At 38.8% G+C, this 19938-nt stretch overlaps 1 protein-coding gene across 1 annotated transcript; it reads right to left on the bottom strand.

Moving 5' to 3' along the window:
* Positions 1 to 1015: 1015 nt before the first annotated feature.
* Positions 1016 to 9167, bottom strand: LECT2 (leukocyte cell derived chemotaxin 2). Its single transcript, XM_045794641.2, has 4 exons — positions 8899 to 9167; positions 7328 to 7424; positions 6098 to 6243; positions 1016 to 1276 (listed from the first exon to the last, which is right to left on the bottom strand). Exons 1-4 carry the CDS (start codon positions 8942 to 8944, stop codon positions 1110 to 1112), a joined length of 456 nt encoding a protein of 151 aa, XP_045650597.1. The 5' UTR covers positions 8945 to 9167; the 3' UTR covers positions 1016 to 1109.
* Between the last annotated feature and the right edge of the window lie 10771 nt (positions 9168 to 19938).

Genomic DNA, 19938 nt, shown 5'->3' with positions numbered 1-19938 from the left:
ACAAATAGCGATACCATGAATGTTCTTATACCTATATCCTAGCATACAAACGCAGCTACTTCTCCAGTAATAAAGGTCAGTTAGTTATATTTTCCTCTAGTACATCTGTGCTAAGAAGGGAATATTTCTGCTTTAGTTTTCTACATTCCAAAAGGATATAGGTAAAAATTCATGAAAAGTTTCCAGAATGATAAATTCAACTTACTCATTTCTCAGTAACTAAAATCTAGGGAGCCCCTTATTTCTGGTCCTTCGAACAATTTATGGTCTTAGTTCCCCTTACTACCTGTTGTCAACATAACTAAGAAAGAATAATCTAGATTAAAAATGGTGCATAGATGTAAGTGGCTGTGGTATGCATTTGGCTAGACGAAGCTGAGTTTCCATGAGATACTTGGTTTTACGAGATACTTCAGGTTAAAATAGACCTCTTTCTCATCCTAGTAGCTTCTGTAGTGCAGTCTTTCTGAAATCGAGAATACTGATGTCTTTTCTTGGACTGCCATCATTTATGATTTAGAAAATGTTCTGCTCATAGAGTGTGGGGAAGTGTGGATGTGAAGAGGAGCAAATTCTGTCTTATCCATGCAAGCAGCTCACCCATTGCCCAGTTTGATAGACCTGAGGCTGTTGCTGAAACTCTTCCCTACCTTTACTCAAAGTTTAACTCTAGTTCGTTCACTTAATATGTATGAAGTATGTATGTGTGTCTAGTATTGTGCAACACTCTATTCTTGTACCAGGAAAAGAGCTTCAGGCTTTTTCTTATTTTTAGACAGAAAGGTAGCTAGTCTTAGAGTGTCAAAAATGCAGTCTGGAGAGGCTGGAATTTGTTTGTTTATTTATCCTGTGTATTCAGGACTGAGGAACTTTTAAAAACAAACAAGTAAAACCCCTCAGATCCCATAAGTGACCGAAAAATCAGAGAACTCTCAGAAATTAGTTGACAATCAAACATTCAAGTGGCAGTGAGTTGAAATAAAAGTGCTACTTTCTTTCTTGCATTCATCATGTTTTTATTTGGACACAAATTTCTTGAAAAGTAGTATATGCATCCAGATTTTTAAGAAGATGATTGTCTTTAGAAGATCTGGTCATTTGTCTTCTACTTAGAGGTACACAGTAGGATCACTCAAGTCACAGTTTTCAATATGTATGTGGGATTGTATGCCTGGATAGACTTTCTGCAAGGGTAGTAGAGTTCCCAGTTTTTCTCCCTTCTTGATAGAACCTTTATATTTAATTGGCTTAATGTAGAACATTTTAATACAGAAACCTAAAAGAAAAGAAGTTAAATTAGTTGTTATCCGGGTTTCAGTAGCCTTGAATCAGAAATTCAAAAAATAAGAACAGAAATGAAAGAGAAGACAAAAAGAAATGAGACTTGATTGAACCCAGGGAGGGAGCAGAGGAAGATGACAAAATCGTATCAGAAATGAAGACTAAACCTGCAAGATGCCCAAGGGAGAGTAGATTCAAATGAAGGTTTAATGAAGGCATTGAGGAATAGCAGAAAAACACTAGGCCACTGAGAAAAATCAAGACTTTTAACATGTTTTCGTGTTCTCACCCAGAATAATTTCAACTCTAAGATCTATTCTAATAAAATGATTAGACTTTAAAGACAAAGAAAAATGGACATAACTGGCACAAGAATGCAAATCTTACTAAACACTAAAAGAAAAATTTAAAAACAAAGACCCACCAAATAGAGAAGTAGAATTAATTTAATACTATAATTATAATGCAGTACAACAATGTTGGGACCACATACATGAGGTGGTTTTTTTTTTTTTAAGATTTTATTTATTTATTTGACAGAGATAGAGACAGCCAGCGAGAGAGGGAACACAAGCAGGGGGAGTGGGAGAGGAAGAAGCAGGCTCATAGCGGAGGAGCCTGATGTGGGGCTCGATCCCACAACGCCGGGATCACGCCCTGAGCCGAAGGCAGACGCTTAACCGCTGTGCCACCCAGGCGCCCCCACATACATGAGGTATATCTATAAATGTTAACTCGTCTGTTAAAAAAAATTTCTTACCTTGAAAAGCAAAACCCAGTTCTATGCTGTATCCAATAAAACACAATGCAAGGGGCACCTGGGTGGCTCAGTGGGTTAAGCATTTGTCTTAGGCTCAGGTCATGATCCCGGGATCCTGGGATCGAGCCCCACATTCAATGGGCTCCCTGCTCAGCGGGAAATCTGCTTCTCTCTCTCCCTCCTCCCTGCCCACCCGCTTGTGCTCTCTCTGTCTCTTGGTTACTCTCTCAAATAAATAAATAAATAAATAGAATCTTTAAATAAAAAAAGAAAAAGGCAAAAAATTAAGGGCTGGATCAAGATTTGTCAAGCAAATGGAAATAATAAGGCAAGTAAGGGTTATGATTCTGTTATCAGAGACTAGAACTCAAGCTGAAAATCACAGAAACAAGACAAAGGAGGACAATTTATACTGCGAAATATAATGAAGATACAGCAGTTGCAACTGTCCATGCATCAGATAACACAGAAACCATGTATAGAAAGCAGAGACTATCTGAAATATAGAGAGAAATAGGAACCCACTAGTAACAGAAGATTTTAACACACATGTCAGTGAAAACAGGGCAAGTGGACAGAAACATAAGAAACACCTTAGAATTGTGCCGTCCACCATGGACGGCACATGGTGGCCACTAGCCACACATGGCTAGTCTGCGCTTGAAATGTAGCTGATCTGAGTTAGATGTACTTTAAGTATAAGGTGCGTGCTGGATTTTGAAAGACAGTACAAAAAAGATAAAATATTAGTAATTTTTATGTTGCATTTTGAAATGGTAGTATTTTAAAGATATGGAGCTAAATATATTATTAAAATTAATTTTCCCTGTTTTTTAACTTTCTTAATGTAACTACTAGAAAATTTTGAATTATATTGACTTACTTCTGTTAGACAGTACTGCTATGGACAATCTAAACAAAATCAATACAGTTTGTCTTAGGTACATGTTAAACAATACGTGCACAGCCTCAACACTGAAAACCAATATGACAACTAGCATAACAGTGCAGGAAGACCTAAATAAATGGAGGATATAACATGTTTATTCATTGGAAGACTCATTACTTTTAAGATATCAATTCTTCTTGATTTGATCTATATAATCAGTGCAAACCCAATCAAAGTCCCAACAGAATTTTTGGTGGCAATTGATAAACTGAGTCTACAGCGTATCTGGAAATGCAAGTGACTAAGAATTGTCAAGGCAATCTGAAAGAAGGACAAAAGTTGAAAGATTTATCCTATCCGATATCAAGGTGTATTTTAAAGTTTCAGTAATTAAGACAGTGTGGTATTTGTGCAAGATTGACACACTGACCAATGAAACACAACAGAAAGACCAGAAACAGACCTGTGTATATTCAGACCGTGATTTATGACAAAAGATAACTACACTGCAACACAGTTGGGGAGGAAACGGACTTGTCAAGTTAATGGTACTGAGTCAGATAGCGGTATGAGAAAAATGATCCCGATCTCATTCCTTTCACAAAACCCAATCCCAAATGGATTGTAAATTGAAATATGAAAGATGAAACAACAGAGTTTACAGATGAAAACAGTATTTTTATGACTTTAGGGGGAGAAATGGGTCTTAAAGAGGTAAAAACTGTGTTAACAATAAAGGAAAATACTAAATTGGACTGCACTAAAAATAATAATTTTGTTTATTAAAAGACAGCATAAAGAAAGTGAAAGGTAGGGGCACCCGGGTGGCTCAGTCAGCTAAATATCTGCCTTTCGGCTTAGGTCATGACCTCAGGGTCCTGGGATCAAGCCCACGCATCGGCTTCTTGCTCAGCAGGGAGCTCTCCCTCTGCCTGCCCCTCTGCCTACTTGTGATCCCCCCCTCTGTCAAATAAATAAATACAATCTTGAAAAAAAAAAGTGAAGTGAAAGGTAACTTATGAAGTGGGAGAAGATATTTATAACACACAGATCTGACAGAGGACTCGTATCTGCAATATACAAAAAAACTCCTACCTACAAATAAAGAAAAAGGCAGAAAATACAGGGCAAAATACTTGAATAGGCACCTTGCAAAAGATAATATCCATGTTATCAATAAATATGAAAAGGTGCTCAGTTGCATTCGCCATCGGGGAAATGCACATCACAGCGACGAGATACCACTATGTGCTCATCAGAATGGCTGAAATGAAAGAGGTAGGTAGATAGCACCAAGTACTGTGCATGGAGCAGCTGGGACTTATCCACTCCTGGTCAGCGTGTAAAAGGGACGTGCTGCTCTGGGACACTGTGGCAGTGGCTGCTAACGCCGAAGGAGAACATAGGCCAAGTGACCCAGCACGCCTGCTCCTATAGCATTCTGCCCTCATGGAGTGTCAGTTCCAACTGTGCACACTGGAACTGGGGAGATGGCCCCAGAGCGCATTTGTGGATGTCCTGGAACCACTGTCAGATGGACTGTGATGAAAAACGACGTTGATCTCCTGACCCAGGAAGCCTCTAGTCTGACTGGCTGACCATGGCAGCCTTTTGTACGTCCAGGATTAGTGTCATCTTAGAGTGAGTGTCCAGTATTCTCTGAGAAGCCCAATTCTTTCTTCCCCAATGTACAGCCATCCCGCTAAATGGCTGCAGGTCCCTTTGAGGATAGCTCGAAGTAAGGTTTATGGTATAAATTTTTGGCCATGTGACAGAGCCCTTCCTCAGAAGGACTCAGCCCCGGTTTCTTCCAAGGGGCTCTGGGGTTGTGAACTGGCTCAAGTCTGGGAGTTGGTGGGGGTTAGGGGGAGATTTTGTGACCCACTCTTGGGATGGTTGAAGTCACAGTTTTGTTCATCAGAGTGTTCCCATTTATATAAATAAATAAGTCTGTAGTAGGCTGCCCATTTGTTCAGCTCTCGGGTCACCGTGATTAACTAGACACTAATGCCACAGATCTCTGTGCTTCAGATGAATCTGATTACTGCTTCAGTTCTGTTGCCTGTTGGGTAACCATGCCAACCTTGGCCTTACCTACTAAGTGGACCCTGTCCAGTGGCAGCAGTTTCTCTTGTCATTTCGGGTCTACAGAGAACGGCCACCATAGAGCTCCTCGAGGACCTGAGGTCCCTCACAAAGGGTTTCTTTCTCATGGCCGGTGTGAGGGGAATGTCCTCCGGGCCCACTCCCAACAGGAATGTACAATTATGTTCATTACAAGACACATGCAGGGAGGCTCATAGCATTTTCATAGTCACCTAAAACTGGATGCTACCGAAATGTCTATCTAGAGAAGGATAATTACATAAGTGAAGATGTATGCATATAATGGAACAGTCTACATCATCGAGAATGAAACCGCATGCAAAGCAAATTTTGCAAACATGATGTGGAATAAAAGAAGCCCCACAAAGAAGACTGCATACTGTTTAATTCTGTTTATATCATTTCCCAGGACAGGCAAAACTAGTGTATGGTGGCATAGTGATTATCCTTGCTGGGAAGCACGAGAATAGGTAGCACAGGGGGGTCTCTAGGAGGCTGCTGATTTTTTTTTTTTTTTCTTGATTTGGGTACTGGTTACAGAGGTGTATTCACTTTGTGAAAGTTCAGGAGCTATGCGCTTATGCTTTGTGCACTTTTCTGTGTGAATGTTATACCTCAGTGGATTAAAAAAAATAAAGAATAGGCCCAATACGTGGAGTACTAGGTAATCCAATTTTACCCAGGGCATAAAGGCCTTTGAAAATATTTCCTAGTCAACTTTTGCAGAAATGCAAACATCTTTGAAGTGTAGGATTTTGGTAAATGAAAGTATCTATTTATTATCGTAAATACTCTTGAAAGTGATTTTGTTTATAGACTGTTAGGCAAAATCACATGGGCCACAAGAAGAAAGTCCTTCAGTCAGCTCTGGGGTTAGAGCATGTGCATGAAGAAGATGATTTCAGGGGAAGAGCTGGTTTTGTTTGGTATCCTATGTCTTTCCTATTCTAGATATCATCATTTTGAAGGAAGTAGGAAACTTCGGTATATGGCAAATACACTACATAAATAAGCATCAAACATTTCTAGTACGTGTCCCAGGTGTATACAACACCTCTTACCTCTTCCAGATATCCGAACACCATTATTAATGGCATTTTTGTTTTTATAAGGCTTCTCCTGGCCCACAATCATTCCGGTGAAAGGTGCATACACGGTAGCTCCATCAGAGCACAAGACATCCACACCCTGGTGAGGCCTGTGATTTCTAGAATGCCAATAAGAATGAACAGACTGAGGAACTGCCCTGGGAACTTTATTGCCCAGAAACGTGGTGTTAGCTCACTGTTCCCCAGAGTAGGATATCAAACCCTGAAATTGGAGAACATGTTGGAATGTCCCGGGTTTCCTTACTCTTCTTTATCTCAATTTTAACCTCCCTCACTGCAGGTAGTAATAACCATATTGTAAAGATTAAAGCATATAAGATAGTATTTGGTATATAGAGAACTTTTAAGAATTTATTAACTATTATTATTATATGGCATTTTGGGGGAAATGAGATAGTCTGTGTAAGTAGATTTATAGGTGTATGAATCTTGCTTGACCCCCTTCAAGACCACTTATAAAAGAGTTGTCTTTTTATGAGAACCTATCATAAAAGAATCACATTACCCTAAACTTATTTTTGTCTGAGTAATCCAGAAGTTATTACCAACATCATTTACTGTTGGGGCATCTGGGTGGCTCAGTTGGTTACATGTCCAACTCTTGGTTTCGGCTCAGGTCATGATCTCGGGGTCATGGGATGGAGCCCGGAGTTGGGCTTTCCTCTCAGTGTGGAGTCTGCTTGGGATTCTTTCTCTTCCTCTCCCTCTGCCCCTCCCCCTGTGTGCACGCTCTCTCTCTCTCTCTCTCTCTCAAATAAATACATCTTTTTAAAAAATCATTTACTGTATATGATATTTTAATACAGTAAGTGTTAACTCCTGAGTTTATTGAAGTGGAGCACACACACAAAATGATCCCAGCTTGTGAGATTTCTTCAAGTTGTCTCTGACAACCCTCACTGTTTGTATGCTCACTCTTACCAGCTTCTTCTCCTTCCTAACAGGTTAGAGCCTGAAAAATCAGGTTCATGACATTGTTATTTGTCTGTTCCCCTCTCTCTTTCTTTATTACATGCTATGTCCCCCACTCAGAGCCCATACTTGAAGCAGAGGTCTTGGAAACTGCTCTAAAGACACTAGTACAGCTCCTTTTGTCTCCGAATCCTGCTGTCAGAGGGAGATGACTGTGAGCACTTGAGGCAAGGACACTAAGCAAAGATTGGTTAAGAACTGTAAGAGTACCTTTGAGCAGTGTACTGACCACAGCCGTGACTGTCACATGTCCTGATCTCATTGGAAGACTTGCCAGCACAGATGTTAGCCCATGGTCCAGCCAAAGCTAAAAAAGAGAAACACAAGAAGCAGATTTTTCTGACTTCACACATTTCCAGTCTCTGTTTATCTTATATGATGTCTCCTAGATTCAAAAGTTCTGTTTTCACTATAGTTTTTCTCTAACTTTCTGTAGGTTATGGGCAGGTCTTCCTTTTAACTCCTGATTCAGATGGAAAATTAGTTTTTTCCCTGGCCATAAAATTCTGTTTTATTATGTACAGAGTATTTGTAACTGTTTATTTATAAGCATTAATCTCCATCATTACAGTTTGTTTCAGATTATTGACTAATGAGTGGCATAGACTGTGCTTTTCAAATTTTCTTTGCTTATTACTTGGGACCATTATGTTTAGGTTAAGCAAAAATGAACAGCATGGATCAAGGAAGTAATTCTAGAAACTCTAAAGTAACTTTGAAATGTTCCTTTATTGCCAGTCCTAATAATCAAATCTAAGAAAATGTTTGAATTAAAGAAGAAACAGACCCTGAACAAAGTTTATTTAGCACTAAATAAATCTCTTTCATATCTGGAAACATGGAAGAGGGAGATTGTCAGACCAATTTAGCCTAGAGTGGAGGGAGAAGACAAGGGGAAGAAGGGAGTAGAAATAATTATATGAAAAATTGTATAGCAGTAAAGCATGGAGGAGGGGCTGGCTCTCTCAGTGTATTTTGTACACACTTGTTTTAGGTACAGCTTCTCTTTAGTCTGGTAAGCAGTAGGTAAATACTCAATTGAATTATGTTTCCTGGATTTCCAATGTTAACATTCACAGAGAGATGCAGTTAGCAAACTCATCCTTTTATTTTGAAATAAACTAACAAAATAGAAGCAAAAGCAAGAACCAGCTAATTTGTTGATTTTATTTAAAGATATTTTACTATTCATTAATATACGTGCTATGACAGGAGCTACAGAATATGGCCATTTAAGTATATTCTTTCATATACTTCTTAGAAGATGGGTTTCAGATGTCTTATACCTTTGAGCCAAGCTCAAGTCAACATCTTGATCGAGATACAATACTATCACTTTGGCAACAAATATTTATCCCTGTGAATTGAGGCAGATATTAAACAGTTTATTAACTAACTCATTTTTCTCTCCTGACTCTTAAGGGAGCATTTCCCTTGTCCTAATGCATACCAGTTGCTATGATCAGGAATTCTCCAAATCAAATTCTTACACAGACTTTTTATTTTGTAATGATGTTCCAGTTAAATCGTCGACCAAGAGTAACAGACTTTTCTTTAAGTCCTCCATTCCACTTTTCTGTTTCCTTCGTTAAAGAATCATAACATTCAGGTGAAAATCATCGAGGGTCCCCTCCACTCCCGACCATGTACTCTTCCTAGTCCATTTTCAGTAATCAACTATGTAAGTTTCTGTTGTGATTTTGATATTATTGACTTTTAAATCTTTTATTGAAAAAAATTTTTTAAATTAGTCAAGATTCTAAAATTGTTTTTTTACTTACCAGTTGAAATCAAGACAGCAAAAAGGAGGACTCCTGTGGACAACATTTGGCTTTTGCTTTCCTTTTGATGTTTCTTCCTCTGATAATTTGAATTGCCTGCACGCTCTTTGTAGAAGAGCCAAGTTTGAATTATTTAGCCTCACAGTGTTGCATCTCTCCTTTCTTTAATTTAGTACGAGACACACACAAAAAATACGAGAATGAAGTGAGTCAAAGTTGAATATTCCCTAGATAGCTATTTGGTTCACATGTAGGGCCTAAGTGAAAGTGTTTGATCTGAAGAAGAAAGTAATTTTATTGGAAATGCTGACTAAATATTAACAGACAATGATAAGGCTAGGTGACTGTCTTCTGGGCTGTGGCTGGCTTCATGAATGGCTGTGTATATAGAAAAAATACAGAAAATATGCACAGATTAACTAGGATTATAAGTACCTCTGAGGAGGGAGGGAGTAGAATTATGGGGGGTATACAGAGTGCTTAAACTCTGAAATACTTTGTAAAAAGCATGAGAAGCAAATGGGTAAAAGTATTAATTTGTTAATTATCAGAGATAGATACTTGGCTATTGGTTATATTAATATATGTGATTTTCTGTATATTTCAAACATGCATTAACACCTTCTTCTTGTTATGCTTGATATTGTATGAGGCCCTGGGATTTCCTGTGGAAACATCCCATGTAAATAATTTGTCAGTGGCTGTGGGAGACTGAGATTGTGGCCCCAGTTTTCCCTCCGTGCATCCACACAATTCCTATATGTCTCTTTGGAGGCTGAGGTGCTTTCCCAACCTTTGCTGTGTGTTTCAGTTCTACGACCCGCTTTGACCAATTAAATGAGGCTCGAGTGATAGTTCAGGAGTAGAGCCTGAGCTCTGCAGGGAACTGTGTCTTTCACCTTCTTGTGTTCTGCCTTCACTGTGCAAACAGCCTTCCCAGACTAACCTGCTGGCCGCTGGAAGAGAGTGAAAGTCACAAGAAACTTACCCCCCTAGCCAAGCCACCCCAACTGGAGCCTGGCACACCCCTTCATTTACATTAGAAAACCATCAGCTCTCAGAATTACTGAGCACAATAAACTCCATGTGTGTAAGGAAATATTACGGGAGTTAAAGCAAATAGAAGCTAGCTAACCGAACCTGTGTTCTGAAAGAGGCTGACTCATGTCCATTTTGAAGTGGAATCCCAGGGCCTGAAGGCGCTCACACTGTTTCTTGGTATTTTCAGGGACTTTAGGAATGTTGAGGTGATGGCCACATGTTAGAGATCTTTTGATGAGAAACTCTGACCTGTTAATAGACAACTTTGAATGAGACCTTTATCTTCTCTGAGCTGTACTTCCTCATGAGGAAATGTATGTGGATGTCCGGTTACTTGTTGGGCTACAGTTACCAAAGGGTGTTCAGTGTTTGCAAGATAAGGTCAACTGTCAGCATTAAGTTGACCTTTCATGTCTCCCCCATGCGTCATGCCTGGACCATTTTATTTTTATTAGCACTTTCACCAAAGGTAGAGGGTTCAGAAGGAAGAGAAGAAATTCAAACTGGCCATAATTCCAGTTGGAGGGCAGTGGTATTAAAAACTACTTCCTGTATGGAGACTAACTAGAAGTTACTTGCCTCTTTCACCACATCATTCTACTCTCCTGTTAGAAAGGTTTGAGATAAAATAACTTGAGAGCTCACGCACTTGCAAGGCTCGATTGTTTCCTTCTGTCTTGTCCCTGCTTCTGTGTAAATCTGTCTCCTGCTTCCTCCGAGGTAGGTAGCGAGCTTGCACTGAAATGCCAGAGAAGACTATGGATTTTAATAGAACACTAAATAATGGAAGAGTTGACGTTTTGGGTATGTCTGAGTGCTTCCACTTGGGAAAAATTACATGCAACCTTTTTTGGTTTTCCTTAGCTGTGGGAATAGTGGGTGGGAGGGCAAAGATACAGTTTCTCAGTGGCTTTGATCTTTGATTTGATCTGTAGGTTGGAGGCCTTTGTGAAAGGGAGGAGGCCAGTGTGCTTTGCAAAGGGTTGTTGGCCTGGGTGACCTGACCAAACACATAGACTCTCTCCTCCTGTGTTTCACTGGAACAAACCTATCTAGAAACAGCATGCTGTGTTAAGCTACTGATTTATTAAACAAATGCATTCAGAAACCTGAAAGAACTACTAACGTCAGCCCTAGTCATGATTAGAATGAAGAAGGCGTTAAATACGTGTTTTGGCGAGTAGAAGCCTTTTAGCCTCATGATGAGGCTGCATTAGGCATCTTCCATCTCTGATTCAGGAATGCTGAGTGAACATTTAAATCTGTTCTACCTTCTTCAAACCCCATCCCCCCTTTCCTGCCATCCCTCACAAATCCTCTGTGTAGACAAAGAACAGTAACAATTTTAAGTATGAGACATTAGTCACCACAGCTTTGGGAGGTGAAATTAGCAAGGGGGTGGGACTTGATTACAAAAATAATTTTAACATGGGGAATTGTTCCTAAGTTTTCTAATGCATAGGGTGGTTGACTTATCCTGGAAAACGGGAACTTAAAAAAGCATTTTCTAATAAGCCCTTTACTTTTTCATTGATGGAATAATGGAAGGGATAGGTTGTGGTCCTTACAATGAAGCATTCATTTTCTGTGCTTTAAATTAAGTTCTGTACTACTGAAAGCAGAAAGCTCTCTTTGTGGAATGTAGACACAGCCCTTCAAGGTTAGAGGGATGTGGCCAGGAGGTATTCTGGTTAGAGGCCTCTGAGGGAACATTGTCTGTGTCAGAGTGGCAGCTTCATGGTATAATTAGCATGACTTTCCTGCCTGTGTTCAAGGCAGACACTATGTATTAAGCGTGATCGTCTGTCAAACTACTCAGACATGTCCTCATGATCTTGTGTATTGCGGAATCTTTCCCAACTGTTAATATATTGAAATTAGCATCTGGATTAAAATCTACTTGTCATTCTTGATTGAGGTGAATTTACCTTCATCCAGAGTCTGGCTCTTAGTTTTTATTCAGTATCCCAGACTCTGATGCAAGGCAAGTGATTCAGATTCATCAAGTTACTGGAGGTTAAGTAAATGAGCACAAAGGTAGGTAGGTAGGTAGATAGGTAGGTAGGTAGGTAGGTAGGTAAGTCGGTATGACTTTCAGGGGAGGTGATTCCTCTCTACTGACAGGATGTGCTCCCTTCTTGATGTTAGAAGCTTTGGGGAAGTGGTTTGATGAATATAGAACGAAAGCAATAAGAGATAAAGAATTTTAAGGGATTTTCAACCATGTGGAGTCTTTTTTTTTTTCTCTTGATAAAATGGATTAGAAAATGTTTTCCTCTTGCATGACACCAAATGGGCCCATGAACCTCTGTCTCATTGATTCCCTTTCTGGCAGCCAAGGCCCATGTTTTTCAGCTGGGAGTACCTAGAGGTAGGCCAGGTAACATAGAAGTGGTGACATTTGATATCAATATTTTTTCAGGATTTGGGAATGGGACAAGAGGAAGAGGAATGACTGCTGTATGTAGTAAATGTGTATTTTTTTATATCTGCGAACATATTAAATCTTCTTAATTCACAGATTATAAAATTTACCCTTTTAAAGTAGTTCAGTGGTTTTAGTATATTTACAAAATCATATACTCATTACCACTATCTAATTCCAGAATACTTTTATCACTGCAAAATGAAAAACCTTACACGTTAGTAATCACTCCCCATTCCCACTATCTCCAGCACCTAGCACCTATTAATCTACTCTTCCTCTATGGATTTGCCTATTCTGGACATTTCATATTAACGAAATCATACGGTAGGTGGCCTTTTCTGTCTGGTTTCTTTCACTTAGCATAATGTTTTCAAGGTTCATCCGTGTTGTAACGTATCACTACTTTATTCCTTTTTACGATCGGATAATAAATAGTCCATTGCATGAATATGCAACATTTTGAGGTTGGTGGACATTTGGATGGTCTTCACTTTTGGCTATTATGAATATGGCTGTTTTGCACATTCAGCTACAAGGTTTTGTGTGGCCATGTATGTTCAGTTCCCTTGGGTCTGTCTCTGGGAGTGGAATTGCTGTGTGTTTAACTTTCTTGAGGAACTGTTAAACTGTTTTCCAAAGCAGCTACATCAGTTGACATTTGCACCACAATGCATGGAAATTCCATTTTCTCCACATCCTTACCAACACTTGTTATTCTTCTTTTGAATTATAACTATCCGAGGGGATGTGAAGTGGTATCTCATTGTGGTTTTGATTTGAATTTCTCTCGTAAACAATGAGGCTGAACATCTTTGCATGTGCTTATTGCCCATTTGTATATCTTCCTTGGAGAAATGTCTAAGTGTTTTGTCCAATTTTCAATTGAGTTATTTATCCTTTTATTGTTGAGTTGTGAGAGTTCTTTTCTTATTCTAGATACTAGTCTTTGTCAGATACATGATTTGCAAATATTTTGTCCCCTCATGTGTATTGTCTTTTCATTTTCTTGATGGTGTTCTTTGAAGCGCAGAAGTTTTTAATTTTAATGAAGTTTACCGTATTTTCTCCCTTTGGCTGCCTGTGTTTTAGGTGCCATATCTGAAAAATCTTTGATCCAAGGTCATGAAGATTTATGCCTTCATTTTATTTTAAGAGTGTTAGAATTTTGCATTTAGGACTTTCATCCATTTTGAGTTAATTGTTGTATATGGTGTGAAGCAGGGGCTCCAAATTTATCTTTTTTATACATAGATATTCCGTTTCTCAAAAAGAGTTATCATTTCCCTCATTTAATTTTTTTGACACCTTTATTGGAATTCTGTACTGTCAATTATGTGTCATTGATTTATATGTCTGTCCCATGTCACTACCACACAGACTTGATTCCTATAGCTTCCTAGTAAATTTCGAAATCAGGAAGTGTGAGTCTTCCAACTTTTTCTTCTTTTTCAAAATTGTTTGGGTTATTCTCGATTCTTTGTACTTTCATATGAATTTTAGAATCAGCTTGTCAGTTTCTGGAAAAACTGAAAGGCAGCTGCAATTCTGATAGGGATTGGATTGAATCTTCAGATCCATCTGGGGAGTATTGCCGTTTTAATGATGTTAACTCCCCAAGTTTTTGAACATGATTTAGGTCCTCTTTAATTTATTTCAGTAAGTTTGGTAGTTTTCAAGGTACACATCTTGCACTTCATTTGTTAAATGTGTTACTAAGTATTTTATTGTTTTTGATGTGGTTATAAATGGAATTGCTTTCTTAATTGCATTTTCATATTCTTTCCCGGTGTATAGAAATACAACTGCTTTTTGTATATTTATCTTATATCCTACAGTCTTGCCAAATCTATTTATTTGCTCAAAGAGTTTCCATTTTTTGATGGATTCCTTAGAATTTTTATATACACACTCATATCACCTGCAAATAGGCTTTTTTATTCCTCTCTTCCTCTATTACTGCCTTCTTTTGGGTTCAGTAGATATTTTCTAATGTACCTTTTATTTCCTAGTCATTTCTTTTACTATATATTTTTCAGTTATTTTCTTAATGGTTAGGCTGGTTATAACTGAACTTATAACAATCTAGTTCAGTTTAATAGAAACTTCATTGCCACAGTATACAAAAAGTTTCCCCCTATATAGCTCCATTCTCTCACTTCTCTTCTGTGCTTTTTGTCATACAAATTATACCAGTATGTATTGTGTGCTTATCAACACCTAGGTTTATAATTATTGCTTTATTTTCTTATGTAGTTACCTTTACTGATGCTTTTCTTTTTTTTCTTTCTTTTTTTTTTTTTTTTGTATGAGTTCAGGTCATTATCTAGTGTCCTTTCATTTCAGCCTAAAGGGCTTCCTTAGCATTTCCTATAGAGCATATTGTGTTAGCAACATAGTCTCTCAGCTTTTGATTATCTGGGAATAGCTTAACTTCTTCATTTTTAAAGGGTGATTTTGCCAGATGTAGAATTCTTATTTGGCAGGTGTTTGTCTTTCACTACTTTCAGTTTTGTTTTGTTTTGTTTTGTTTTGTTTGTACTATGTCATCCCACTGCCTTTTGGCCTCTGCAATTTCTGACGATAAATCAACTGTTAACCTCACTGAGAATTCCTTGTGTGTATGAATATTTCTCTGGTTGCTTTCAAGATTTTTTTTGCATTTGTCTTTTGGTAGTTTGGTTATGATGTATCTAGTCTTTGAGTTTTTGCGTTTATCTGGATTTTGTTGAGCTTCTTAGTTGTGTAGATTAATGTTTTTCATCAAATTTGAGACGTTTTCTATATACGTATATATATGTATTTAGAGACAGCACAAGTGGGGCAGGGAGGGGCAGAGTGAAAGGGAGAGAGAAAATCTAAAGCAGACTCCATGCCCAGTCTGGAGCCTGACATGGGGCTCGATCTCATGACCCTGAGATCATGACCTGAGCCGAAATCAAGAGGCGGATGCTTAACTGTCCCAGCCACTGAGGCACCCCTCTTTAAATATTCTTTCTGCCTTTTTCTCTCTTTTCTGTCCTTCTAGGACTCTGTTATGCACATATTGGTGTTCTTGAGGGTGCCCCACAGATCTCTGAGCTGAGTTCATTTTTCTTTGTTGGTTTTTTTTCTGTTCCTGAGACTGGATAATCTTAACATATCTTCAAGTTTGCTGATTCTTTCTTCTCTCTGCTCAAATCTGATGTTGAGCCTCTGTATAGAATTGTTTTTTTTATTTCAGTTATTGTGTTTCCCAACTCTAGAATTCTTACTTGGTTTATGTATATTGTGTATATATAATTTTTATCTCTATTGAAATTCTCTATTTGGTGAGACTTTGTTTTCATACTTTCCTTCAGTCCTTTACACATGATTTCTTTTAGTTCTTTGGACATATTTAAAGTAGTTGATTTATAATCTTTGTCTAGCCTGTGCAACATCTGTTTTTCCTAAAGATAGCATCTATTTGCTGCTCTCTGTGCCCAGTGCTCACATAAAGTTGTGTGGCTTTTTCTAGCCATCTGAGCCATGACCCCATGGGAAGTGCTTGTACCTATAGAGAATGTAAATGTCCTCTCTCTTTCTTTCAACTGTGTGCTAAGGACAGAGGTCCAAAAATGAGGAGGTTACTCCTTACAACTCGTCAGAGTACATTGTCTGCTTTCACAGCTTATAGCCACTAATATTTTACCTGAGGTTGCTCTCAGGATCTCATGGAACTGACTGACTCTCCATTTCTGACAAACCTTTATATCTAAAAAACATTGGTAGCCATCTACATAAAAATAAGATCACTCTAGCCTGTGAGATTTAAATTGTACCTGAACTCTTCCCAATAAAAGTTTTCTTTATCCCACTGGGTACAAATATACAATCAAGAAAGACTCTACACCCACTCTTTATTTAAATCCACCTTTTTTTTTTTTTCCAAATGAGCGTCTCTTGGTTTTAAAATCCTGCCTGCGAATTTTGTTTTACAACTGACCATTTGATTATAAGATTCCAGAATGTGCTAAGCCCCAGTCAATAGACAACCCTCACTCTATCAAATACTTGCAGACCCACAGTAGGCATATTTCATCACCCACTTTCACCATCTGCTAGTACTTTGACCAAGAGAGCAAACAGCGCAGGGCCACCTAGGGAAACACAGACTTAGATTACCTCAAATCATGGTAAACAGATGTAATTGGCCCAGTGAGCTTTGAACCCTGAAATTGCACCACACACAGACATGATCAGAGCATTGCCAGAGGTTACAACACACACATTCTTGGCACCATTGTTCTGATTGACTCAGAACAGCTGAACATCTTAAGCTGAATGATAAATTAATTATAACAATGGAAGAAATAATACTCTTCTGTTCAGGGATTAAAATGTCTCTCTAGGTACTTATACCCCCTAAAAAAGAAACTGTCTGTATGAACGACTTTCAAAGTCACAATATTACTTGACTGTTCTATGACACAACCCATCCCACATTTGGTGGGCATTGTGTGCAGGGCACCAGCTGCAGCACTGTGAGAATGGAAGATGAGGCTGGAAGCAAGCAAGCCCGGAAAGACTGAGAACCTGGGAGGGGCCAACCCTGGACATGGAAATGAGGGTGAGAATGGGCCAGGTTGAGTGAAACAGGTAAAAGGAGTGTTGATTATCCCGTAGCTGCCTGAGCCTATGAAGGATTGCAGAGGGCCTTATAAATCAAGCCTAATCCCATTGTTTGCTTGTTTCTAACAGTAGAGATGGAATTTTTGAATTTCATTTGACTCTAGGGAGATCTGGACCTGCTTCAGGAATATTTGTGTTGGATGCTATGAAAGAGGATAGGGAAGTAATTTTTGGATATGTAAATACATTTGTGCAAGGATAAGGTACATTTGTGTTTCTCTCTGTCTTCAAAGTTTATTTTTAAATTGTTCTATGAGAAGTTATGCCAGAGATATAAAACAATTTTTTCGTGGTGGCTAACTAGAACTATCAAGAAAAGAAACGTGGTTGGACCTTTTGGACATAAAAGACAGAATGTGACCTTCAGAGTAGATCACCCAACCTAAACTGAACCTTAGCCAGCCAGCAGGGTAAACAGAAGTTTTCGGGGGAAATATAATAGTTCTCAGCTGGAAGTATCTTTCATAATTTCAAATTCAGATACGGTTGTCCCTTAAACAATAGGGATCTGAACTCTACAGGTCCACTTATATGCAGATCTGGTTTTTTTTTTTTTATCAATATGGTACAGTACTATAAATATTTTTTCTCTTCCTTGACTTTCTTAATAACATTTTCTTTTTATCTAGCTTACTTTATTAAAGAATGCAACATATGTAAAGGTACAAAATAGGTGTCATTTGACCGTTTACGCTATTAGTGAGGCTTCTGATCAACAGGCTGTTCACAGTTAAGTCTTGGGGGAATCAAAAATTATACAGGACTTCCCAGGGCATCAGTGCCCCTAACCCTCATGTTGTTCCAGGGTCAACTGTAATTTCTTTCTGCTAGAGATGTTTTCTTTTTGCACTTAACAAAAGAGTATCCATTTGTATTAATCAGGGTTCTCCCCAGAAACAGAACCAATCGCGCGCGCGCGTGTGTGTGTGTGTGTGTGTGTGTATACAAAATAACGCTATTGTTTTTGTATATATAGAATATATATATATTTATATTCTATATATACAAAGTTAACCCTCTATATACTAAAGAGAGAGAGAGAGAGAGAGAGAGAAATGCAAGAGGAGTTATTTTAAGAAATTGGTTCATGTAATTGTAGAGGCTGGCAGGTCCAAAATCGACAGGCAGACAGGCAGGAGGAAGACCCAGAGAAGAGTTGATGTTGGAACTCTGAGTGCAAAGGCAGTCTGGAGGCAGAATCCCCTCTTCCTTGGGTGACCTCCATCTTTTTTTCCCTTAAGATTTCACCTGATTGAATGAGGCTCACCCACATTGTGGAGAGTAATTCACTTTTACTCAAAGTCTACTGATTTAAATATTAATTTAAAAAAATGCTTTCACAGAGAATTTAAACTGGTGTTTGACCAAATGTCTGGATATCACGGCCTTGCCGAGTTGATCCATAAAATTAACCATCCCAGCACCTTTGCTTTAGAAATAAGAATTTAACTCTGTACTTTGACTTCAAGAGTTGAGCTAGAACAGAGGCAAAACTTGGCATGCTGTGAGAGCTTGCAGCTGTGGGAGTCTTCATGGGACTTCAGGAAATTTCATTTTGTTGCTTTCATTTATGGAAGCTTTATGTCCCTAATTACATTGTCACTGAAAACTTTCCTTATGGTCTGTCCAATTTCAGACTTTTGATGAGGAGTTAGAGGAGAAATAAGACATAATGAAAACGATTGAGCCAGGGAAACCTTCTTAATTCCCACATTTCATTAGCATGTTTTGCATTTTGTGAGCACTCTGCACATCCCTTTGTGTTTTACCAGTGCCAAGCCATACAGAAACAGAAGGGCTAACAGGGAAGAGCAGAGAGTGGGTGGTGTGCTGGAGCAAACGGAGAATCCCATGAGGGAGTATGCATTCAGGTTAGCCTGAGGCCCCCACATTTTCAAGAGCAAACAGCACAGGCTGTTCCAACTCACCATTGAAGAGTGATGTTAGTTGGAAGGGGGGTTTCTGGCCAGGGTTTTTGAAACAATCACCTACTGCATGACTTAGTGCATTTGTTGATCATTATTAAATATTTTGAAACATCTTTTCATCATCAGAAGTTACAGTTTGTCCCCTTTTTCCCCAAACCTTGTTGTAAGAAAAGAGAAAAAAAAATGTTGCTTTGCCAAAATTAGAAGGGTTATGTAGAAATCCTCCATTTAACAATTTAGAGGACTTCATTCCTTGGTATGTTTCTTCTAAAAAGAACGTAGTACTTGTTTTGTTTCGTGTTTACTACCTCTTTTGTTCCTGCTCCTGGTTTGTGCCAAAACTGAGGCTCAGATGAGTTATGTGATGACTGTCTGACCTTGACTCCTGGGAAGCTCTCTTCTGCATCCATTGTCCTCTATGAATGGTCTCTCTGGGATGACAGTTAATTCCTGGTCTCTTAGAACCATGGGAGCTCAAGGTCTGAATATGCAGGATAGAGATTTGCCCTTGTAGGTCTCACATTCACCTAAAGCACAAAATACCCAAAAGCAAAGACAATGCTTTCTTCTGCAGGAGGCGGAAATTGTAAGGGGGGGCCTAATTATCATGTGTTACCTGAGGTGGTCATTGAGTGGTGATGTGGGAAGGGGGTGGTCTGGAACAAGGATAGAGAATACATGACAATAAAGAAACATTTTACAGTGGTGACAGGGTATGTTGGAAACTTTCTGTTGAATAGCTTCACGGTCTTCTGAGCGGGGGTAAGTAGACAATATGAAGATGGTGAAGAAATAACCATGAGCTTGAGATGAAGCATGGTTGGAACTGGCCACTGTAACTGAGAAGTGAGACATGAAGAAAAGGATTGCCAAGCAGCTGGGGCCGGAGAAGCCAGGCACTGGGACTTTCCAGTAGTGTGTCAACTACCCAGGAGTGGGAGCAGAGGACGTGATGAGCAGAGGGAGGTTGAAAGGTAGCTAAAGCCTAGGGTT

This window comes from Ursus americanus, chromosome 5 (genome assembly GCF_024610735.1).
Source record: "Ursus americanus isolate L20-20 chromosome 5, mUrsAme1.1.p, whole genome shotgun sequence".
Taxonomy (NCBI): domain Eukaryota; kingdom Metazoa; phylum Chordata; class Mammalia; order Carnivora; family Ursidae; genus Ursus; species Ursus americanus.
Note: the sequence above shows the minus strand (reverse complement) of the source record. Positions and strands in the feature narration are given on the sequence as shown.